Source organism: Natrix helvetica, assembly GCF_964273705.1.
Source record: "Natrix helvetica genome assembly, chromosome: 3".
Taxonomy (NCBI): Eukaryota; Metazoa; Chordata; class Lepidosauria; order Squamata; family Natricidae; genus Natrix; species Natrix helvetica.
This window is the reverse complement of record NC_138549.1, coordinates 66,940,223-66,966,588: the sequence shown is the minus strand read 5'-3', so window position 1 is coordinate 66,966,588 and position 26,366 is coordinate 66,940,223. Positions and strand designations below refer to the sequence as shown.

Here is a 26,366-nt window from a genome sequence, read left to right as displayed (position 1 = left end):
ATACTGAATAAAATAGATGTAGGAAAAGCTGTTGTGTTTAATTCCTGTCAACTATTACCAGTTTAAAATGCAGCAAGATAAGGAATGTTTTCTTATCGCTTTCAAAATAGTGCTTGTTTCTATTGGATTTCTGTATGAAATTTGGGAAATTTCATTCTACTCCTATGGTATAATAATTTTTATTGTAATATTTCTAGTTATGATTTGCATACTTAATTCATTTTATATAGTTATTCATGTTTCACAAAACATTTTAACTAAAAGAACAAAACAGTTGTTTGTCATTTTAAAGATGTGTATCTGAACACCTATGTCTGATGCATTGGACTACTTTAATAACAATATTAACAATATATTTGCTACTTCTAAATTGTCATAAAACTAATAATGTAATATTTAGTAATTAAACACATAACTGATATAAGAGGGATTCCCTGCAATTAGAATTCTGGGAACCAGAGGTAATCTTTGAGTTATGACTGTAATGGAGCCTACTCGTAATGGTTGTAAGTTATAATGTAAATAATGTTTAAATATTCTATTGTTTTTTGTGATGGTTGTTTAACAACCTTTGCAATTGTTAGATAAATGCTGCGGCTTTTCAGCAAACCAATGGTCACTATGGGTATGATTTTACCAAAAAACTGAAATAACTACTGTTTTTTAGTAACTGTCGTAAAATCTGATTACACAACCTTATGACACAGCAAATGGCCATAAATGCAATTGTGTTGCTGAGCTATTTTCTTCTTGTATCTTACTTGCTAATAGTTCTAATGATAGTAGAAATAAGGAAAGATTTCTTTAGTGAACACAGGATTTAGCAGTCATATCAGGCCGTTGACAGTTTCTGAGCAGGCAGGAGAGATGTTTACATCCATTTATGCTTCTTTTAATTCCTTCATCTCTTTTTGGCAGGAAAGGCAGGAATGGAAAGTCTTCAGCTTCCTTTTCTCATTCTTCCCTTCCTTTCTATTGGTACTTGATTTTTTTTTATTTTCTCAGCATTTTTGTTTTCCTGCCCAGGTAATTCTCCCAAATTAGGCAGAAACCTTTCTACCATTAACAGATGGTTAACCGATATTAACTTCATCAAAATGAGAAATAGTTTTATACTATAATTTTGAAAAGAAATTACATCTGACTGTATTTTTTGCAGAGGTTTACATGCTGCCATTGCTCGGCAATTATTTTGGAAAACTCAATTTGTCGGAAGGTTTTCGCAATAAAAAGTTCACTCTTCTATATTGAACAATCACACAAAATATGATACTTGACTTCTGAAACATGTAAAAATGCATCAAAATACAAAAGTCAAAAAAGGTGCAAAAATGGAGGTATTCCTCAAGCTAACAATTGTCTCTCAAGTCTAATAGAATGCATGTATAGTTTACATTGGATATTTTAACAAGGCAAAAAAGTAGCACAAGTGAGCATCACAAATTCGAATGTTCCCTTTACAAAGTATAACTTTTTACAGTATCTGATTTTTCCTTCTAATTCTTGTCACAGGTAGACCTCGCTTAGCGACTGCTTTGTTTGGTGGCTATTTGAAGTTATGATCTCATATTTATGACTATGCAGTATCCCTGTCATCATGTGATCACCATTTGGCCACTTCACCAACAGGCATTTACAGCCGTTGCAGCATCCCATAGTCTTTTTATCGCCATTTGTTTGCTACACAATGAGCTTGCAGCAAACAGAATCAATTGGAGAAAGCAGCAGTGAAATTGAAAGTTACAGTTATGTAATATCTTGCATTGCAACCATGCCTGATTTGTTTAACAACCCATGGCAGAAGTGAGGTCATAAACCTATTGTGGTCATGGGACGTTTCACTTAGTGACTGTGAGATTAAGAGATAGATCTGCCAATCCCAACTGTGGTCACTAAGCAAAGACATACATTGTATAAATAGCCTCTATGCATGCAGAATCATTTCTGTACTACAGACTGTTAACATTGGATTTGCTGCCAATGAATGTTTACTGTTAAATTATCTAGGAAAGTCAAACAATGTATTCTGCTGAGTGTAACTGAGAGAAAAATAATCAATACTGTTTGCTATCAAAAACCGGCACAGAACATAATGGCTATGATAAGCTTTCTGGGAGGGCCAGTCACTGTGGTTTCTGTTAAATATTGAGCCATGATAGTGAGACCAAGAAACTGAGAGGTTATCAAAAACTGCCTTAGTTTTAAAATTGCTACAGACTGCCTGATTCAACAATTATCTTGTGGAAACCTTCAAGTTAGAGACTTTATACATCCAAGCTATATCCAGTTTAATTTCAAATTAGGCTATCACATTCTCAAAGCTAAACTGGGAAGCAAAGCCTATATAAAACACCTAAGAACAGACATGGTAGAGCTGTCAATTTTGACTCATTCATAAAAAAAATAGGCACAATTTGGTAAATTCTTATTAAAAAGGAAAGGAAAATCATTCTCATCTATTTCTATCTTGGGAGCCTTGGACTATATTTTGATTCTCTGTAATCAAAGGTGGAGCATTCATTATTTCTTTATTTCATCCCACAGACTTCCACACCTACTTAATCTCTCTCTTACTCGCTGGCTCTCTTTCTCCCTCAGGGATTCTGTCTTTGGAATACAGCCAGAAATGTCAACATCAAAAAATCAATGAAGGAAAACAAGCCCATCAAAAGAGTTGCAATATGTTGAAGCAGCTTCCCCACAAAGTGGTATTAATTTCCCGCATGGAAGCTTAGTGGCCTCACTTCTTCCTGAAATCAGCAGCTGGCATATAAGAGCATAGGAGAGATAAGGCCAGTAATGGGGGTAGGGAGGTTTAAAAAATAATGAATATTTTGGTTACCAGGACAACCAGGACATCTCTCTTCTTTGGCAGAATTCTGACAGTAAGTGAACTGCTTCCTCCCCCATCCCCATCAGTCTTTTTCTTCAAGTGAATATTCTTCAGAAACAGACATCAATTCTAAATTCCAAAGATGATTCCTGCCATTTTCTGCCTTTTTTCTAGTCATTTATATATCAATGCCTTGGAATATCTGTTTAATTGAGCATGTTATCATCTCTAAACTAGTTTTGCTTAAACAAAAGATGAAGGAAAGAAAAAGAAAATTCAAACACGTTTTTGAAAGATACATTCTAAGAAAGAGAATGTCAGTTATAACAAAATCAAACTGTTGTTTAACAGATAGCAATAGTCATTCCTAAAGAAGAAAGTTTCAAAAGATTTAACACTATTAATAATTAATTAATACTGATAGGTCTTTGGTCTTTGAGTGCTTATACTTTGTAACTGAAACCAAATCTATTTAAATTGTAAGTTTAACCTCCCATGATTAGAAAGAAAGATAAATGATATCATCTCCTGACTACCATAAAATTGTTCACATATAGTCACATGCTTAACCAATTCTCATAACGTATTTGGGTATGCTAATTTTACACTAAGCCTTTTATGCAAGTTTTTTGAAAGCCTAAGTTAAAAATTATAGAATGGAAGCAACTTAAAATTTACAAAAAAATCTTGATCAAACTAATTATGTTAGTTTTAGGCAATAATTTAAATACTTTTAAATAAAAAAACAGCCTTTGGTGATATTGCAATGGTGAGGAAATGGCAATGTAAAGATCCAAAATGTCAGCCAAACTCACCACATCTCAGTAATAAGAGAAATGCACAAGCATTATTTTTTAGCCAGAATAATAAAAAATAAAGAATTATAAAAGTTACCAGGTTACATAAAATGGGAATGTACCATGTCCTTCTCTAAGGCGGTCTGTCAGCTAATGGGATATGCCTCCTTTGCTGCTGTCACTGCCCTTTGAAATGAGTCCCCCCTCCACTTCTGTTCAGATGGCCCAACTATTAGCCTTTCACAGAGCCATGAAGATTTGACTTTCCTTCTGAGCATTGAGATAATTGAGAATTCCACTGAGAAAATGTCTGTGATGCTCAACTATGTAGATATGTATAATCACGTTTCGCTATTTTGAATTCTATTAGTTTTGACTTTGACTTATGGATGCAACCAAGAGTCATCTGATCAGTTGGATGGTCTTCAAATTTCTTTAAATAAATGTATTCTGATACTATAATTATTTACCGGTACTGCTTATATTTATTTTATATTGGAATATAAAACATTTGTTTGGAAGATGTAGTAAACTATAATAGAGAAATGTGGCTGTTTAGAGAAATCAGACTACTTATTTTCTTGAGGTCTGATAAAATCCAAGCACATGAAGAGTGAAATATTAGTTATTTGCTTGTATAGAGAGACAAGTAAAAATTCAATTTCACACACACACAAAATTTCACATGCTCTATCTTTGCCACTTATTATCCTATGTTAAACAATTTCTAATTCAAGTTCATCTTTGCTGACTAAAAATATTTCCTCTATTTTCTTTTTATTGAAATGCTCAAGTATTATATAACCATTTATATAACTCTGGAATTAGATTTCTTTGCTCTTTCCAGATTTCCAAATAACTCTAACTATATAAAAAATATTCTCAGTACCTCATAAACAGGCCAGGCAAAGGAAGTAAAAAGCAAAGAAGGGGATGCAGATATTTGAAACTGTCTTCTTCATGTAATCATATATTTTTTTTCTAATCATTTTTCATGCTTTTCTTTGGGGCTTATAGTAATTATGGAAAAGATTTTGCTGCATTTCAGTATCTAGTTAACCCAAAAGTAAAGTTTTACTAAAATGAATGAAACTTAACTCTGGGTAGACCTGTATAAAAATGTAATGCCTAATGAATTTGGTCCAAGATGGCTGAAAACAGTTTTTTTAAGCCTCAAATACTATTCAGAAATAATCTGCCATACCAGGAATCTCTCTCTCTTCCTTGACATACTGTACATATTATTCTTACTGAATAAACAAGTCTTACAAACCCTTCCCTACATTTTCCCATAATCTTTCTGAAGACAGGGTTGTTCAGAGTGTACTGCATTAGGCACCAATGTTTTATGTTTCTGGAAGTAAGGAAAAACTAGGGTATTTCCTCTTATATGCCATCAAGTAGCAGCATCCATCATTCCCTTCCACCTTGGCTTTTCTTCAAGGAAAACCTTTTTCAAATATTGTTAATTTTGATGCAAGTGTAATGCTAATGTCCTTGAATTTGTATGTAAACATTTGGATTTTACTATGATGTTTTAAGTGTTGATTTTTCTTCACTATCATCAAATTGGGAAGAAGATCTAGATTTCCATATGAAGCCTGATGTTTATCTTAAAAATTATAAAAAATATAAGTCAACTGAAGAAAATTTGAAGTTTACTGGGGTGAAAATAATAGAACAAGGTTGGCAGTTTTTCTATTCTGACATATAAGTGAAATATGTGCAAAAGTAAATAAATTAGTATATATTTTAGAATAGTATTAAACCTCTTGACTGGAGTAACAGTTGAAAGAGGTGGGGTTGTGGGAACATAAAGATGCTATAACTGCCTAAAATACTAAGTCCTTTATTCTTCTGTAAAAACAACAAAAGGAAATCACTGTGGTTTCCACAGATATTTAGGAACACAATGGTTCAGAGATCTCAGTCTGCAGATTAATAATTTAAAAACAATTTCCTATCATTTTGCGTATATTTCTGTTTCAGGCTGTGTGTGCTTGTGTGCCTGTATATGTGTGATCAATAGGTACTTTTCTAGAACTGGTTATTTTTCTTCACATTCATCAGACAATGATATATTTCAGCTTCATGCAGTAGGTTAGTGTACTGGTATTAGAAGGGGAGTAATTACTAAATAGTTTTTGAAATATTATAGATTCCATGAGCTAAACTGACATTGTTTATAATAAATATATATTTGCATAGATCTTAAGAAACATTTAAAAATGGCACTGACTATATAAAAAGAGCAATTGATTTAATTGGAAACAATCAGAATCAATTTATAGGCCTAACAGATTTAAAATTAATTTTATAACTCCTCTTGCATATATGTTTATGGTACTTGCATTCTTATTTCATATTATGGAACCAAGGATGCATGTCTTCTCTGTCATAGCTCCTTGTCCTCTGGAATAGCATCCACTCCATGATAGGGCGTGGTACCCAGTCTCTTAGGATTCCAGAAGGCTCTTTAAGACCTGGCTCTGTTCCTAAGACTAGGATATGATTGTTTGTGAAGCTCCTATTGTGTTCTTCTATTGGTGTAGCTGGGTTGTTTTTGGACCAAGCTCTTATGTTTGAAGTTCTGTTGTTTCGCCTAACAATCAAAACTGGAACTGCTGTCATAAATTGGTGTAGTCATTTAGCCTTGCTTAGCAATGGTGTTCCCGATTCCAACTGCCATCATTAACAAAGGACTACTTGTGACTCATAAATACACACTGTCAGCAAGTCTATGAAATCTTGTGCTGGATAATGTTAACCAGTAAAGTTAAGTAAGTAATTCTGAGAAATCTCAAATAAGATGGCACTTAAAAACAGAGACCCTGAATTTATAAGCAAAGACTCCAAAATAATACCTTTGTGGGTGCTGTAAAGGGCTGCAAATGTCACCATAAAAAATGTGGTGGAGTATTTCCCAGCATTAACCAGATGGGGAAAGGCTCGTTTAGTATCACGGTATCGGCGCAGGCACTGGACAAATCTCAGCCAAGCAGGAATGCATTGAACAACTGCACGCACACCATAAGCATAGGTGTTGCAAATATGAACGCCTATAAAAAAATTTCAAAAGGTAAGAAATCTCTGGGAAAATGATATTGTGAATTACAGATGAACAATTCCAGTTAACATTCAACAATATAAATCAAATACTTTAAAGTACCAAGGCACACATAACATATGTGTTATGTTATAACTCAGGGGTGAGTTTCACATTTTTTACTATTTATTCTGTGGGCGTGGCCTATTTTGTGGACATGGCTTGACGGTCATATGAACCGGGTGGACATGCCCAAATTGTAAAATGTGGTGAAACTCACTTAACAACGCTCTTGTTTAAAACCATTTTGGGCTCAATTGTGATGATAAGTTTTCTTTCTTTTTCTTTGTTTCTTTCCTTTCTTTTTCTTTCTTTCTTTCTTTCTTTCTTTCTTTCTTTCTTTCTTTCTTTCTTTCTTCTTTCTTTCTTGTGTCTCTCTCTCCCCCCTTTTCTTTCTTTCTTTCCTTCCTTTTTTTCTTCTTTCCTTCCTTCCTTCCTTTCGTGTCTCTCTCTCTTTTTTTCTTTCTTCCTTCCTTCTTGTCTCTCTCCCCAACTTTCTTTCTCTTTCCTTCTTTTTCTTTCTTTTTTTCTCTCTTTCTATCTTTCTCTCTCTTTTCTCTGTTTCTCTCTCTCCCTCCCTCCTTCCCCCTTTCTTTCTTTCTTACTCTTTCTTTCTGTCTCTCTCCCCCCCCCCCCGCCCACACACACATACCTTCAGTTGGTGAAAATTTCTTTTGCCAGCTTGGAGGCTGGCAAAGGAGCCTCGTTTTCCTTGCTGCCCGCAGCTCTCGAAGGAAGGAGGCAGGGAAGCGAGCCCTGTCTCTCATCTCTGCCTCCTTCCTCAAGAGCTGGCTTCGGGGACTGCCACTCTCTCCCGTCACTAAGCCCTTCACTCGCTTTCCACCCCGTGTGCGGTGGAACATAAGTGAAGATGTGTCCATGTCTACTATTACTATCACCAGCAGCAGCAACAGCAGGGTAGCAGCAGCGGTGGCTGGTCTCTACTTCTGTGGGCATGGCTGCTCTCTGCTCCCAGTGCTTTGCAGCCTGGCTGGAGATAAGCGCCACTGAAGTGGCGCTTCGCTTGCTGCATCTCAGACACCAGGGAGGCAGGAGTAGCGCTGTCCGGGTTTGGGGAAAGGAGCCGGGGCCGGGCTGCCGCAGCCGATCCTCTACTGACCCCTAAAGAAGAAGCGGTTCTTCTCCCTTTTTTTCCCGCTCGGCAAAAGAGTAAGATGGCCCCAGCTTCTCTTCCAGTTTGAATTTAAGATGGTCCAGAATCTTGAAATAAGATTTGTATCACTAACTGCAATTTTGAATCTGGACATTAGACTAAGATGGTCACCATCGTTTTTCCCCACAGCAATTGAAGCAGATAGACTGAAGGTGGAACAGAACTCTGAAATAAGAACTGCATAACTGTATAATTAACTTTAACTTTGGAACTGGACATCATGGAAATCTGGGAATTTGAAGAACTATATAAAAATTTAAAATATATACATAAATCAGTAAAATCAAGCCCAATTAGAATTTTGAATCCAGAGAAGCAGATAGCTATAGAAGAACTCAAAGAAGAAGGGGCGCAAGACGTTGAAGGGGTAGAAGCGGAGGGAAATAAAAAGCAGATAAAAAATTCCTTTGGTCCCGGCAATGGTATACGGAAAATTGTGAAAAGGGGAGGTGTCCCAACAAAAGGGAAAAGAAAGCTGACAAAAGTGGTCTTGGAGGCTGTTAGTGGCATAAGGAAAATTGAAGCAGGAGGTTATGCCCCAACAAAGAGGAATATAAATTATTATTTTGATCACCTGGGGAAATTTGAAGGGAGTGGATCTGTCAAAATAAAGAAAAGGGAGAAGACAGGAACAGAGAAGTGGGACAAAAGACTCACCAGGGAAAAAACAGATAATTAGAAACTACTATATGGGAAAATATTAAGTTAAGATAAGGGCTTTATTCCTAAATATGATAATAAAATGGAGTTGCTAACTGGTTGAACAAGATAATGGAAAGATAACTAAATAAAAGTTAAAATATATGGAACATAGATAAATATGAAACTGATATGGGGAGCTTGCAAAGCAGAGGTTTGTGATTTATCTATTTGACATGATAATTAAATTGAGTTGCGAATTGAGTGAATATGACAATAGAAAGACAACTAAGCATGAGTCAAAATCTATGAAACATGGACATATATAGAACTTTTAAGATAATGAACAAAGTGAGATGTTTACCGTCTGTTACTTTATATAATACATTAAGGGACGTGTAATGAACACTGAATAGTGAAGATTGTCATCTAGAGAAAATTAAGGGTAATCTAATCCAATGTATAGAAAAATAGAGAGAGAACATTAAATATACCTACAATGGGAAACGTTTGTGATAAAAAGACAGAATCACAAATTGGGGGCATGGAAGGATGTACAACTATATAAAGATAATGATGAGAATAGCTGGGAATTGTAACCAGGTCTACAGCTCAACCAAAATTAGGTTGGGAGGGGTGTGTGTGTTTAAAAGCACAATGACTATATATGTATATTTTTCTGTTATACCACTTTTTTCTACTAAAAAGGAGGAGAAAAATTAAATATGTATATTGAAAAAGAATTATAAATACTATCAACATAAAAAGGAGCTTGCTCAGAAGCTGAAATACACCAAGTAAATGAGATGAAGAGTAGGAAGTAGAAGAGAAAGGGAAGGGAAGGGAAGAAGAGAGGGATAGGAGAGAAGGCAAGGGGGGGGGAAGGAGGAGAGAAATGAGGAGTGGTAAGGGGAGGGAGAGAGAAGGAGAGAGGAAGGGGAAGTTTAGAAGAGAAGGATGACAGAAGGAAGAAAGGAGGTAGGGAGGGGGAGGAGAGAGGAAGAAGAAAGCGATGGACAAAGTACAAATATGGTGTATGGAGAGCAGAACAGCCAATAATTGGTTTCTGGGAGTTGTTGGTAAGATGAATTGATGTAAACATTTAATAATACAATATGATGTTAGTTATCTAATAGTATACATGTGATAATATGTTATGAAAATGGAAAAATAAAAAACTTTAATCAAAAAAAAGAAGCAGTGGCGGATAATTTGCTCTACAAGCAAATCATCCGCTGCCTCATCTTCTTTAGGCATCCGCCCACAGAAGCAGAGACCAGCTGCCGCCACCACTGCTACCCTGTTGTTGCTGCTGGTTGTGATAGTAATAGTAGACATGGACGCATCTTCGCTGTATGTTCCGCCGCACCCAGTCCCGTGGGAGGTGAAATGGGAGACGTCCCGCTGGCAAAGACTTTGGGTGGAAGGCGAGTGAAGGGTGCAGTGGTGGGAGAGGCTGGCTGTCCCCGAAGCCAGCTCTCAAGGAAGGAGGCAGAGATGAGGCCCGGGGCTGCGAGGTGGCAGGTTGCCACTCACTGCAGGTGTCTAGGGCAACCTTTTCTAAAACTTCTTAAATTCTCATTGAAATGGAAAGTTTAAAAGAAGATGGTTAATTTCTATTTATAAATTGGCGGCCGGATGGGAAAGCATTCCCGGGAGCTGAGCAAGCTGAGTGTGGCTTCGGAGGCTGAAAGGGAAGCTGCGCTCCCCCACCTGCCAGGTGTCCCCTCCCATTCTTGCTGGACTTTTGGAGCTTTCAAGTTCCCACCCACCTGCTCCCCCACCTCGGCCGCCCAAGGTCGGCAGAATATGCCTGAGGGCGCTTCACCTCACTGTGATCCAAGTGATGTTCTTGGCTTGGTAGGACATCTTACCCTCGACGTCACGCCTGCAGTATGGGAAGGAGGGGGGGGCAAACCAGGGGAGGGACCGTTCCGGTATGGGGCCTAAAGGGGCCGTTACGCAAACACACGCCAGATTTCTGGCACCGGTCCGTGCATACCGGACCAGACCGGCTGAAACCCACCTCTGGTCCAAAGGTGCTGGGCACACCACAGAAGGCATGCGCGAACAGGCGCAGCCGTTCCCAGTGTTGCGGCCAGTGACTGAGGCTCTTCAGTCCAATTTCACCGGACTTGCCTTTGATGGTGCATGAGCAAGCATGGACATTTTAAAATTGATTTTGACAGCTTGGCTGTGCGGAGAGGCTCTAGCAACTGGCGGGTGACATGTGCGAGTTCCTGCACCTGCTTCCAGGCTCATAGACTTTGCCAGCTTGCAGGAAGCATGCATGAACAGGAGCGGCCGTTCCTGGCCTCACTGGCAGCTCCGGTTCACGGACCGACCTGCCTATCAGAATGCTGGCAATGGCGACTTCCCAGCCACCAGCCAGTTTTATTGTGCCAGAGTCGTGTGGGAAGGTTAGTGAAGATCCTAATCTCCCCTCTGTTAGTGGCAGCAGAGGTGGCTCATTTTACCCACAAGGCTTTTGGAGGTGAACCCAGGAAATTAGCGCACAACCCAGGAGAGCCAGCCTGCCCTTTCCTGGTCCCCCATCAGGAACACAGTAGCACACAGGAGCCATGCGGGGCGATGGAAAGGACTTTGCATTAGGCCCCCACTTTCCTGCGGGTGGCTGGAATTTCCATGGGGCAATTCCATGCTCACATGACTTCCTCCATGTGGACGCACCCAGCAGTAGCGGTGGTGGGAGAGCTTGCCTTGGCTCTCTGTCATCCCAGAACTGTGCCGCGCTTGGGAGTTCTCCTTAGTGGATGCACCTGACAGCAGCAGCTGCAGCAGTGGCAGAGCACACTCTGCCTTCGGGGGCCGTTTCCCCAGCCGAATCAACCGCAGTGGCACCAATGAATGGCGGGATATTTTTTCTTTCGCCGTCGGGAGAAGGAAAAAAGTGTTTCAGGAGGGCAGGCACCAGGCGGATGTCACAGGGCTGCTGCACATGTGCACCACCAGCCCCCCTGGAGCACTTTCTTCTTTCTCCCGCTGCCCGTTGGTGCCGCAGCGATTCATTCGGCTGGGGGAACACCCCCCCGAAGGCAGGGTGTGCTCTGCCACTGATGTTGCTACTAGTGCTGTCAGGCGCATCAATGCAGGAGAACTCCCCAGCGTGGTGCAGTTATGGCACGGCGGGCTATTCTTTCTTTTGGTGGTATGGGGGCATGGCCAGGCCGCCATTGCTATCGATCTGGTCCAGTATGCCAGATTTTCACTACCTCTTCTGGCGTACCGTACCGTACCAGGAGGAACCCACCTCTGGTGTGTTCAGAGATGAGGGAATATTGGAAAACGAACACTGAGCAAATAAATACAATTCTTTATTTCTATCCTACTCTATCCCCAATAAGAGATAATGAATAGCTATATACTAAATATTACTAAAACTCTCCTTGACATGACCTTTAACTAAGTGAAAGAGAGCATCATAAATTAACAATTTTTTTAACCCAGATACCTCAAAGCTAATTTATAGAATATGTTCAAAATTCAGGATCCATTACTGCCAAGGGAATAAAATATGGGAAAGTTAGACTGCTGAAGGTTGCTTCAGTGATACTGACTGTTGATGCACTGCTGGACTGCTACTGAGGTCACATAATTTTCATTTCCAATGTTTTGCTACAATTTTCTAGCTAATCTCAAAATCTCCCATTCCCTCCCTCATTGAGGAGCAGAAGAGGAAACGAGAGAGGAGGGAAGAATTCTGATGCTCCCTGCCTGATTCCCATAAGGAAACTCAATGGGGAAGCTTGGAGGAACTCAGAAGTCACTCCTGCTCCCACTACGTTTTTGCCAGTCCTGGGTCATTCTGTTTAGGTAAGGAAATATCTCTCAAACAATGACCTAATGGGGAAGGGGTTGTCTAGTGTATAATGAATGCGACTGTATGGTTGCATTGAATAAATAAAGCTCAAATTGGCTCAAACACACAGTACAATTTATATGGCAATTACCAAATCTCTTCTCACTGACATACCTGGATCTTCCAGCAATGCATCTTTAGTTTTCCACTGGAGCTCAAAACTATAGAAACAGATCATGTATTCAAGGTCCATAAGTATTACAGCCAGACTATTAAGCTGGTCAGCGAGCCAAAAATCTGCAAAACCCACCTTATGGAAGGGGGCAGTGAATACCCGAAACTACAAAAAAAAAAAATCAAATATAACATTGTAAAACTCAGACCCCAAAAGATGAAACATTTTCTCTTAAATGGTAAAATTGCATTACAGAAATTATTGTCATTTAATTATTGTCATTTAATTATTGTCATTTAAGGCAGGTGTAGAAACTAAAGGATTTCTCAGTGCAATTCTATATAAATAGCATGTATAATTATTATAATAATCTCGGTTTGTCATAATGCACAGAATGCAACAATCCAATGTCCTAGTTGTTTTGAACTTAAAACTCCCACTAGTTTAGTATAGTGGGGCAAAAAAGTATTTAGTCAGCCACCAATTGTGCAAGTTCTCCCACTTAAAAAGATGAGAGAGGCCTGTAATTGGCATCATAGGTAGACCTCAACTATGAGAGACAAAATGAGAAAACAAATCCAGACAATCACATTGGCTGATTTGGAAAGAATTTATTTGCAAATTATGGTGGAAAATAAGTATTTGGTCAATATCAAAAGTTCATCTCAATACTTTGTTATATATCCTTTGTTGGCAATGACAGAAGTCAAACATTTCCTGTAAGTCTTCACAAGGTTGGCACACACTGTTGCTGGTATGTTGGCCCATTCCTCCATGCAGATCTCCTCTAGAGCAGTGATGTTTTGGGGCTGTCGCTGGGCAACACCGACTTTCAACTCCCTCCAAAGGTTTTCTATGGAGTTGAGATCTGGAGACTGGCTAGGCCACTCCAGGACCTTAAAATGCTTCTTACGAAGCCACTCCTTTGTTGCCCGGGCGGTATGTTTGGAATCATTGTCATGTTGAAAGACCCAGCCACGTTTCATCTTCAATGCCCTTGCTGATGGAAGGAGGTTTGCACTCAAAATCTCACGATACATGGCCTCATTCATTCTGTCCTGTACACGGATCAGTCGTCCTGGTCCCTTTGCAGAGAAACAGCCCCAAAGCATGATGTTGCCACCCCCATGCTTCACAGTAGGTATGGTGTTCTTCAGATACAACTCAGCATTCTCTCTCCTCCAAACACGACGAGTTGTGTTTCTACCAAACAGTTCTATTTTGGTTTCATCTGACCATATGACATTCTCCCAATCCTCTTCTGGATCATCCGAATGCTCTCTAGCAAACTTCAGACAGGCCCGGACATGTACTTGCTTAAGCAGGGGGACACGTCTGGCACTGCAGGATCTGAGTCCCTGGCGGCGTAGTGTGTTACTGATGGTAGCCTTTGTTACGTTGATCCCAGCTCTCTGCAGGTCATTCACTAGGTCACCCCGTGTGGTCCTGGGATTTTTCCTCACCGTTCTTGTGACCATTTTGACCCCATGGGGTGAGATCTTGCGTGGAGCCCCAGATCGAGGGAGATTATCAGTGGTCTTGTATGTCTTCCATTTTCTAATTATTGCTCCCTCAGTTGATTTGTTCACACCAAGCTGCTTACCTATTGCAGATTCAGTCTTCCCAGCCTGGTGCAGGTCTACAATTTTGTTTCTGGTGTCCTTTGACAGCTCTTTGGTCTTCACCATAGTGGAGTTTGGAGTGTGACTGTTTGAGGTTGTGGACAGGTGTCTTTTATACTGATAACAAGTTCAAACAGGTGCTATTGATACAGGTAATGAGTGCAGGACAGAGGAGCCTCTTAAAGAAGGTGGTACAGGTCTGTGAGAGCCAGAAATCTTGCTTGTTTGTAGGTGACCAAATACTTATTTTCCACCATAATTTGTAAATAAATTCTTTCCAAATCAGCCAATGTGATTGTCTGGATTTGTTTTCTCATTTTGTCTCTCATAGTTGAGGTCTACCTATGATGCCAATTACAGGCCCCTCTCATCTTTTTAAGTGGAAGAACTTGCACAATTGGTGGCTGACTAAATACTTTTTTGCCCCACTGTATGTATGACCAAAGATAGTGGACTGAGGGAGTTGATGCATTTAACTTTTAAAGTAACTTTGATCACATTCTCTATTTACTAAATTTAGAAAAAATAGAAAGTTTGCAGATAATATTGGACTGGGAATTTGTATTCAAATCTTGTTTTACATTTATTATAATAGGTGTTCAAATTAAAACTATTATAATTAAGAGTTTTGTAATTAATTTCAATAGGGAAACGGTTTAGTAATACTACAGCATTAGTTGACTGTAACAATTTTATAGAATTCTTTCATGGATTATAAAATACTTTTTAAATTGCATATCTCCAAGCATCAAGTTTAGGAAAACTATTTAGTATTAAAGATGACAGCGGTGGAAATGTTTGGTTTCGCACACTATTGCAGCCATAGTGGAAGAAATAGTAAAAACAGATGCTTTTCCATCTCAGTCCATTCTGCCTTCAGCTATGTGTTTCTCAAACTAGGCCATTTCATGCTCCATTTATCTTAGATTATAGCTCTTCCTGCATGGTTAGTTAGAACATCAACATCCAAATGCTAAAATGGCAACACCAAGATCTATAAAATACAAACAAGCAGAGGATAGAGGATTATTTATTGGATTTTTATTCCACCTCTTTACTTTGTAAGCAACTCAAGGTAGCAAAAATACATTATTTCTTCCTCCTTCTATTTTCTCCACAAGGTGAATAGGGCTGACAGAGAGTGACTGGCCCAAATTTACCTATGGATAAGCAATGGAGCCAGCCCATTTAACTAAATCTAAGAATATTTAATTATAATATTTTTGATAGGAAGAATGGTGAGATTGTCAGTTGCTGATGGATTTTAGCTAGATCTTGACTTACCAAGAGTTTAAGCAGCCAAAATCGAGACTTGTAGTAAAAGGTTTTTGTAGGATTGATAAGGAACAGCAGCATAAATCCATACAAGATAAGTGGGTTTGCCTGCATAGGAAATCCAGTGCTATCTCCATATATGCATGCCAGCAAACTCAGACACCATAGCATTCCAAGAAATCCAGCAATCTATAAAAATTACATTTAAAAAAATGCAAATTTAGCAGTTATGTACAGATAATGCAGGACATAATATATATGAGGAATATATTACTTCAGTATTACATTACTTATTAATTTATTTCAGCTCAAATTCTAAGTTTAAGTTTTAAACTCATATCATTCAAGAACTATGTTTATTTATTAAATGTATATGTCACCCATCTCACTGTTGCCACCTATCTTATTCCAAAGTCAACTCTTTAAGTGGTTCTCGACTTATGATTGATCTCTTAGTGACCATTCAAAGTTACAGCAGATGTCCCTAGAGCTACTTACAACATAGTTTTGAAGTTCCAATGGTGCCCTCCACAGCCACAGTTCAATGATGACATTTTGGGCACTTGGCAACTGGTCGACATTTGTGACCCTTTGCAGTATAGCATAATTTTCAGCATTTTTTGTCAGAAACCGGCATTTACTTCTAGTTTCTTGCAAAAAAAATGCCCATTGGCTAAAATGGGTTCATTTAACAAATCACATTGTTCGCTACAAAAAAGGTTGCAAAATTGGGCAGTCCCATGGCAACTCATTTAATTACTGCCATGATTTACTACCGTGGTAAATTGATGATTACCTGTGTATGGAAAATGATTTCATCCATCAAAACTAACACAACACTTTGAATAACAATTCTCAGTCTTCCATTTAAATTTCAGTAGATGAGTGCAGGATGTTTTAGATTATAGTAGTAACTGTATCTATAGAATGCCCTTTCATGTAAGTATTAGATCATTTCACTATTCTGATATAAAGGCCTTTTTAAAAAAAAATTAATGGGAATCCATTAAAATATTTAATATTTCCAAAACAGAAAGGGACATTAATAACATTTCTATTATTATACTGTAAGCCACCCAAAGTAATTGGATACAATATGGCCAGCAAATAAAATTTACATATAAATAAACAAATAATTTTCAGTCACAGCCAATATTTAAATTATAGCATCATCTAACACCAAAACTTGTATGGGTAGAATTCTGTAGTCAGATGTTGAATTACCTAGTCCAGTGATGGCTAACCTTTTCGTTACTGCGTGCCAAAAAAGCGTGCACACGCACCCATAATGCAATGTATGCATGACACCCCCAAACCCAACCCGTGCATGCGCACATGATCCCTGCATGCACTCTATCCCCCATGCATGCGTGTGTGGCCTTCTGTGGCCCCTGCACGTGGGTGTGACCTCTGCAGCTGCCCTGCCATTGTGCATGCGCGTGCAACCCCCCTGCACTCCCCCCATGCATGCACACATGACCTCCTGTGCTCCTCCCAGCTTTTGCATGTGCACGCATCTCCCACATGCAGCCTGTCCCCATGCATGCACGGCAGAGACCCAAAAACCAGCTGGCCAGTGGGAGCTGTACGCATGCACAGTGGAGCTAAGCTGGGGCAACTGCGTTTCACCTGTGGCACGTGTGCCATAGGTTCGCTATCACGGGCCTACTCAGCATGGCCAGTGATGTGAGATGCTTCCATTTTATAGAAAAATCTTAGAAAAAACTTTCCCAATATATAAAACAATATATGTGTCAAGGTTCCAAATAGCATCCAAAAGTAAATCAGAGTCCAAGGAAAAGTATTGCTTGAAGTTCCAATTTGGTGGTACATCAGGGAAAACCCGAATCTGAAAGCTTCCTGGTTTTCCCCACCGAGATGAAAGTTCAAGATCTCGCCCCCACACCCACAAGTCCATCACATGGTCCAATCTTCCACTGCCATGCTGGCAGCTTCCACCCATCCATTTCTGGTCAGGTGCAGAGGTGCAAAGACAAAGGATGTCCTTGGTTTTCTAGAAATAATTTTGTTATGGCTACATAGCATCTCACTCCTGCAATCCCCCCTCCCATTTTTCCACACTAGAAAATGCATAGTAGAATAATAGAAAGTGTGGCAGGCCAAAGATCCAAAAGAAAATATGGCTGCATGCCTAACAATATGTGTTTAGCTAAAATCTGTTAAATTGAATTTATGAAGTCCTGCTTTTCAAAATAGGTACAGGAGCGTGTTAAAACACCTTGAATTATAGAACTTACCTCAAAAAGATGCTGATGGGATAAATTACTGCGGGGATTAAGCTCAAAGATGAGAACATGATTCACTCCAGCTTGCCTCCAGCCATATGTGTTAATGCCAAGGAGAAAAAGGAATTCTATCAGAAGAAAGCCCCCTCGATAGATTCTTATCAGTGGCCACACATTTGATCCTTCCATTTTAAACACACCTATCAAGTAAAAGATGCAAATTAAACATATACAAAATGAACAACCTAGGAGAGATAACTAAACAACTTTTCTTTATAATAAAGGACATATTATTTTCTCTGAATTTAAAATTCTGCAATAAATGACATCTAAAAGGCACACTTAATTTCAGCAATTATGTTCCCTCCTTAATGATCAGGACAGAGTCAGCTGACTCTCCATATTTGCCGAACTACACTTCTCAGCAGGCTGGCCTAACCTGTGATGAATGCTGGGAATTATATTTCAGTAATATGTAGAAAGTTTCAGCAGGTAGCAACAGTGGGCTGATCTTGCCTGAATTTAGAAGGTAAATAGGAGCAGGCCTTGGTGCTATGATGGGAAATCACCAGGGAACACTAGCGTAACAATAATAGTAATAATTTCCATATTGTTGGAAGAAATTAGCATAGTTGTGTCTGTGATTGTGCTTGAACTCCTCTTTACCTTGTGATGCACTTTTACCTAGGTGTACATAGAGCAAGTTTCATTACCCCGATAGAAACTTGAAAGTGACTCAGACATGACTCTTCCGTTTTCATTTTACTACAATATATGCAATAGTCCTAGCTGCCATGCATAAACAAAATACTTTATATATGGCCATTTCAATGCAAACGTTCTACAGATGGTATTTAGACCCTAAGAAATTATCATGTATGTACCCAAATGTTCAACCAAAATGCTGGAGATGCGGGTGTTTAGACGCTACTTTTTTTCATGTATGGTGGACTTGCAATAAGGCTAAAATTTTTTGGATAAAAATATGGTGGGTTATGCAAAATGTATTTAAGAAAAGAATATAATTTATTCCCCAAATGTTTTTATTGGGTATAATTAAGGATTTTACTAAAGGGGAAACAAAATTGGTTTTGTATATGGTTACAGCAGCTAGGTTGTTGATTGCTCAATACTGGAAAAAAGATTCTTTACCGACAATCGACCAATGGATTCAGAAAGTGGCGGGGTTTGCGGAAATGGCAAAAATTTCAGCTTTCTTAAAAGGTCAGAAGCAGGAGAATTATACACAGGAATGGGTAAAATGGATTGATTATATACAGAATAAATATCAGACTAGAAAGTACTATGTAGCCTTTAGGTAAGAATGTTTAGATTGACAGATGAACAGAGTAAATAACATATGGGATGTTTGGAACTACTGGAGTGGTGCATAGCGGAAGTCAGGGGGGTGGGTTTGTTTGAAAGATGGGGGAGGGTTAGGGTGGAGGGTGGGGAAATATATATGTATAATTAATTTAAAAGATGGGACTAATGGGATAATATTACTTTAAGAGAAATTTATGTTATGATTTTTATATATGTTCAATTAATTTAGAAGATGGGCTTAATGGGCTATTGTCACTATAAGAGAAATTTAAATTATGATTGTTGGGAGTTGAGGGGTACAATATCTGAATGAGAAATTTATTTTAAGATGGGGGAGGGAAGGGGGTATAGTATTTGTATGTGATCTATATTATATGTTGGGGGGGGTAAAAAGGGGGAAAATTTGCTTGTATAAAACTTTTTCAATAAAAAAAAATGCAACTGCCAGCATCAGCACAAGGATATAAAAGTTATTTCTCTTTGATGTTCCCTAGCAGTTGACACTAAGAAGAATTTAACCTTTGAGACAGACATTCCATACAATCTACATCATTAGTTGCTACGGATATAGTCTTTCCACTTTTATAGCCAACCAAGATAATTACTATTACTATCATATGGCAGTAAATCAAAGCTTGTTTATTTATATTCCACCTTCATTAGTTTTGTAAATAACTCAAGGCAACAAACATACCTAATACTCATTCACCTCCTATTTTCCTCACAACAACAAACCTGTGAGGTAGATTGGGCGGAGAGTGACTGGTCCAAAGTCATCCAGCTGACTTTCATGCCTAAAGTGGGACTACAATTCTCCCAGTTTCTAACTTGATGTCTTAAACAGTAAACCAAATTGGCTCTCAATATGCATTTCTACCTAATAATCTGTTTTCTTTGATGACCTCAAGTTGTGACATTATAAGAGAGAAAACTGTTTGCTCCTTTTCTTTATACCATTTATGTATTTACTTATTTATTTATCACCATATCCCATATGGACTCATTGCCATCAATAACAACAGCAACTACTTTATTTAAAAATAATACACATGCTGAGGTTTATAGCTAAATGCTCTTAATTTATTTAGTTAACATATCAATAATTTGATTACAAAACTATACCATACAAAGTGATTTAGTGATTGATTGCAGGTTTTTTAGCTGAAGGATACTACTAGATGAAGTATGTACTTAAAGTAAAGCAAATGCAACAATACAGGAGGGACAAGTGATAATGTGAATTTATTTGGACAAAAAGGGTTAAAAAGAGCATAATCTCAGAAAAATCTAAGATTTTTTTTTTAAAAAAATTCAAAGATCAAGCATACAGCAAGTAAACAAAGGCAAAATATTTAGGATAATAGTTAAAAATGATATTCTGGCAAGAGAATGTTCTGCTTTTGTCAGCTGGCAGTGACTATGTATTTTATAGTTCCTGAAATATCTGAAATAAAGATATAATAAAAAACTTGATAATTGCCCTAGAATTGTCTTGGCAGTTTTGAACAATTTCCAGGAAATCATGTGACAATGTGGAGCATGTTATGTTGGCTCTAATTCCTATCACCAGCAGTCATCGTGGCCCATAGAAAGGGGTTATGTTAAGTCAAAACATCTAGAGCTGTGATGGTGAACCTATGGCACGCGTACCAAAGGTGAAAATGCGTGGGTGCGGGGGATGCAGGGGGGATGCACAAGCATGTGTGGGGCATGTCCGGGAGATGCACTGCATTTTGGGTGTTTGGGTACGCACATGCGCATTCACACACGCACACACGCTTTGGGCACACGCTTTCGGATTTGCCATGTGCTGGCCATGCCCACCCGTTTTAGAGAAGGGAAAAAGTTGCGATACGTCCCATGACAACATGATGCTGTGAGTTTGACACCCCTGTTGTAGATTCATTTAAGCTATTTTATTTTCCTTTTCTTATCTATTCTTTGTAATAGAGCTCATCAAAAATTTACTTCTGAACAAGCATTCACATGATTGCTATCTAATGGTAAAAACCACAGAGATTTTGTTCAGAATTAAATCATGCAAGACAACTTCCTGTCAGGCCTGTAATTCTGTTCCTTTTAGGATCTTTGGCCTGCCACACTTTTTAATAAATTCTCATGCTGTTTAATTGGTATAGTAGTTGGGAGGGGGGAACAGAAAGGAGTAGGATTGTGGAATGTATTGTTATGGATTTTCTTAGAAGCTCAAGGTCGTCTTTTGTCTCCGCACCTCAACACCTGGCCGGAAGAAGAGGGGTGTACATGCCAGCGTGGAAGATGATGATTGGAACATGTGATGGATTTGTGGGTGTGGGGATAGATCATGAACTTTCAACTGGGTGGAATTCCAGAATGCAAATCAGAGTTGGAATTCCATAGAGGTGCTAACATGCCTGTAGAATAAATTGGACTTTTAAAGATGTTTTTGCCTTGGACAATGATTTAATTCTGCATGGTATTTAGAACCCTAACACTTCCCCTATTTCCTTATTTGGTTTCCAAGAGGAAGTAGAAGAAATTCTACTGCTATTTCTCTTTATAAGCTTTTATTTCTCCATGAGCCCCTGAAAAACAGTCTTTATACACTTCTCAGTTTTAAAAAAAGCAGGTATAAGTGAGAAGATTGCTAAACAGTTGAATTAATTAGTGCCATTGTAAATTTCTCATGACTGGCATAAGTTATCCCTTGAACCATTTAATACTACTTCAGTCAGAAAATTTTAAACAGTAGTAAAAAGTAATTGAACTTCTGTATATTTTTAGATCTACATTGCCAACTAAATTAAGACTCCATGAAAGATAAATGAACATAATTCCAGTCTTGGAAAGGTAAGGAATATTTAGAATATGCAGCATGGGTACTATACGTATGGTGATGATTATAAATTAGAAAAAACAAAAGAACTGAGAACACTTCAAATGACTCTCTTTCAGCTTTTCAAATACAGCGGCAGACATAAGTAGCAATTTGGCAGTAGGAATACAGTATACACTATCTTCTTTCAATTCTACCAAAATATAGAAGGTAATCTCATGATAGAAAAATAAATCAAGAGACTAAAAAAGAAAGCGTAAAATAGATAATTTCAAATATTTTTAAATATGAGTACCAAGTTGTGGCACAGACAAAATTCTTATATATCTTATGTGATTATGATTTAGACTAGATTATCAAAAAAAATCAAAAGGAAAGCATTCTGTCCCAACTCCTACATGGTGGCATCAGAATCTAATGGGAACAATGACGCACACAAGAAATGGGAAACAAATGGGAAATTTCCAAAGATACATAACATAGTCACATCTGATTTCAAAATGGGAACAAGATCCCTATGAGATTAATAATAAGACAGTCAATAAATCTAAATGCTTGGTATTAATTTGAAACTGCTAGAATGCATATCTTTGTAATGGGGGTGGGGGATCAGCCCCAGAGGATGTCAGCGTATTTAATAAGCAGAACCAAAAAAAGCTATAAAGATCCAGAAGTATTGTTTTGTAAAATGGACATCTTGCTAAAATGAAGAGAGAGAAGTGGAATATATGATCTAGTCAATAATAAGACAAGATGTGAATAAAGGAAAAAAATATGCATGCTTCAAAAATGATTCAGAAGAAGTGCTTCAAGATCTTAGGCAGTATGTATCTGCTATTCATTAAAACAGCCCATTTCTAGGTTTCGGTGTTAGCTTGGGAAAAAGATGTGAATTTTTTAACAGTTTATTAATTTTAATGAGTAGATCCTTTAAAGGAGCAGTATCTTGTCAAATCCTGAACAACAAAGAGGTCATGGATTTATCAATGTTTCTAAACACTTCCCCAGAAACATTTTCAAGGCATGCACAACCCTTAAAAAGTTTTCTCTAGATATCAGATGCAGGAAGCTAGCAACTACATTGACAAATTAAAGAATGAAAATCTATTAAAGAAGAGTCATTGAAGAGAACATGTTTCAGATGGATTCAGCAGATTTTAAACTAAAAACAAATAACCTAAAATAACTCCTCCCACCCACCCAACAGATCTATATCCACTTCTCTTTTACCATTGTCTTGCCTTCTCTGTGCCCCCGATACCAAAATAGTATTTTAAATGTACATTATCTGGGGTTTGGGGTCATAGTAAACATTAATCATTTAAAACCAGGCAGCCCATTCTGGATTTGTAGGTGATTTGTAAATAAAAATCAGGAGGAAGAAACCATAACCAGGATAGTCTTTCCTGAGCATCGGCTGATACAATAGCTGTGTTCTGTTCTGGATTATGAAATTGACTTATGCTCTTTTCTATCTTTTGGGTAGCTACAAACAGAATGGGAATGCCCTAAAAAAAGCCTTATCTGCTGAAAAATGCAGTTGATCAATTGCTAATGGACAAGATCAGTTATAGCTGGATAACACATATACTATATTGAGGGATATCTCCATTGGTCTCAAGTTCAATTCAAGATCTGGTTATTACCTATAATAACCCTTATTGATTGGCCCTTGCTACTTTTGGGACTATCTGTTTAAAGCCAAATCTGCCCGTATAGGTTGATCAAGGAGAGCATGTTGTGAATCTTTTCATGAGATATTAAGGGGTGTAGAGGCAGATATTGTCAACCCCCCCCCCATAGGAGGGTTGTCACCTGGTTAATATCAAGAATGGTGGTCATTTATAGAGAAGAGGGTGCCCTCTAATTGAGAATTGTTGTCTAGGACAAGGGTCCCCAACCTGTGGGCTGTGGCCCACTACCGGGCTGTGGCCCACTACCCGGCTGTGGTCTATTAGCAATCAGGATGCATGACTGGTTGAGATCACTTCCGGCCACTGAAGGTGACGGACGTTGTTGTCCGCTGTTCGTCTCTCTGGTAGGGTCCTTTTAGGAGCACAGGGGGTCTCGGAGGGGCCACCTGCCGCAGGGCGACTTGCTGGGACCCCCCGGATTCGGGGGCCAGGGAACGGAGGGGGGGCATGGCACAGCATTTGGCTGTCTGCCCTTTCGCTGAATGGGCTCCGGGAGGAAGGAGTTAACTCAGGAGGAGCGGCTGGAATGCGGGTGGCGAGAGATCCATCCTAATCTCCTTAATTATCGTTAACGGATAAGCAGCAGACTATTGTAAGTTCATGTTCAATCTATTTGAAGCTAGAAGATTAGAGGGGGCGTTTTCTTTCTCTTTACCTCCCTCGGATAAAGCGGCATTTGAATTATCTCTCTCTATATCGGAATGGAGAGAGATTAAAGGCTGACTTGTCACTTGTATTAACTATGTGGGAAAGATTCATATCACAACTGCAAGAGGTGATTGCTGAGCTGTTTTCTTAAAGGAAAAAAAAACCTTTATGGAAATCTTTGTTCTTCTTCCTGTGAAAGGAGGAGCCAAGATGGTCCCCTCCGTCTTCGTTTTTGTACTTACAAATGAAGTCTGCCTTTTGAAACTACCTTTGAAAAAATCTCTGGCATTGTATTATTACGCCCCCCCCCCCCCGAAGGATCCCTGGACCTCTCCTGTTATGTGGTCTTCCTGGATTTTGATTATTTGATTTTCCCCTTTCTGGTGTGCCTCCGTGCCTTGGAACTGTGATGGAGAACTAACTTTTCACTTTTGGATTTGCCTGCCTCCTTGGATCGGCACAGCTGCGCACTCCACTGACGCCATTTCTTTTGTACAAGATTTACACCATCTCTGAACTCAGATAAATGGGGCCCAAAAAACCAGCAACGGGCAAGTCATTCTCGGTTCCCACATCTGCCACCTCCAGCCCAAGTATGCATCAGACGAAAATTACTTCATTGTTACAACAAGAAGGGACTGGAGAGAGCTCAAAAGACTTATCCATTACCCAAATGTTTCAGGAAATTATGAGGGGTCAAAATGAGTTGAAAAAAGAGGTGACAGACCTCAAAGAAGAACTCAGAGGTGTACAATACCATATAACAGAAAACAAACAAAGAATTAGTGTGTTGGAGGAGGGGGTGGCTGGGTTGGGGGAGGAGGTTAAGGCAGTCTGGAAGGGGAATTTAGAATTGGAAAATTTTATGGCAAAGATAGAATTTGAAAGAATGTCCTTTTTTCTCAGATTCCAAAACCTACCAGAGACAGAAAATGAATATCTTAAGGATATTATGAGTACAATTTTAGCAGAATATATTAAGAGAGACAAATAACAGTTGTGGTGGGATATGGATCTGGTTTATAGGATTAATTCAGCATATGCTAGAACACAATGTTCCAAGGGAGGGAGGTACATGTTAAATTTCTTAGGAGGACCACGAGGGATGAGGTGCTAGGGGCTCAAAGTGGGGGACCACTAAAATATAAAGACAAAGAAATTACCATTCTTAAGCAAATTCCGAAAAAAATAAGAGAAAAAAGGAGGAAGTACTCCTCCTTATCAAAGAAATTATATAATAAAGGAGTTTGGTTTAGATGGTTATTGCCAGATGGAATGTTGATCTTTTGGGAGGGAAACAGAATTAGAATTAATACAGTGGGGGAGGCAGAAGCCTTCATTAAAAAACACAGTTCTCTCCTAGAGGACGAAAATATGGAAGGTAGTGAAAAAGGTAGTAATGTACAAGATATGAAGGAGGGAGGGGCTGTGGCTCCATCTGGGGACAGGGAGGAGGGAGCAATATCGAAAAGGCTCAGGTCACAAAAATAAATGCATTTGAAATATTATTGTAATTGTTGATATACTAGAAAGTGACAAACAGAGAGATGATTGAACACATGGTTGATATAATGTAGAACAAGATTCTGTTTTTGCTTATCTTTTATACGTTGTCTTTAACATTGTAAAAATTGTGAGATTTGGAGGGATTTCTACCTCTAGCACGGGAGCTGCCAAATTTTTCTATGTACCCTTTTACCTTTCCCCATAAATGTTTAAAAACCAATAAAATTCTTTTTTAAAAAAAGGATGCATGACTGGTAGGCTGGCACACACATGGGTGCATGTGCAGCCCCATTTGTGTGAGGGGCAGGCACATGCACTCTCCACTCACACAAATAAAGCTGTGTGCATGCACCTTCCTGCCCCTCACACAAAACCATCTCCTCTTCACCCCTCCTGCCCATGCCGTGCCAGTCCAGAAAGGCTGGGGAACACTGGTCTAAGACATGCCCAGTTTTAACACAGTTCATGAATGAATGATGCTTTTATACTTTCCTAATGCTATCTGTGGATATTAAATTTTTATATATTGTTTTAAGTTTTTTGTTTTAAGGGTTTTTTTTGTGTTTTTATAAACATGAATGAATTCATTGCTTTATAATTTTATAAGCAGGTTAAAAATCAATAGTATTTTAGGGGGGAAAGTATTTCCCATTTCTAACTACCTTCCATTTCCTATTTATTTGTTGCTAA

The 26,366-nt window shown here is 38.7% G+C and overlaps 1 protein-coding gene across 1 annotated transcript in view; it reads right to left on the bottom strand.

The window, feature by feature from the left end:
• The window catches only part of XPR1 (xenotropic and polytropic retrovirus receptor 1), a 107,177-nt gene that overhangs the window by 21,518 nt on the left and 59,293 nt on the right, over nucleotides 1-26,366 (bottom strand). Inside the window, exons 8-11 of the mRNA XM_081946842.1 lie at nucleotides 17,700-17,887; nucleotides 15,451-15,630; nucleotides 12,544-12,709; nucleotides 6,495-6,689 (exon numbers count right to left, since the gene is read on the bottom strand). Of these exons, the coding sequence (XP_081802968.1) occupies nucleotides 6,495-6,689; nucleotides 12,544-12,709; nucleotides 15,451-15,630; nucleotides 17,700-17,887 (729 nt within the window). The remainder of the gene's footprint in view (nucleotides 1-6,494; nucleotides 6,690-12,543; nucleotides 12,710-15,450; nucleotides 15,631-17,699; nucleotides 17,888-26,366) is intronic.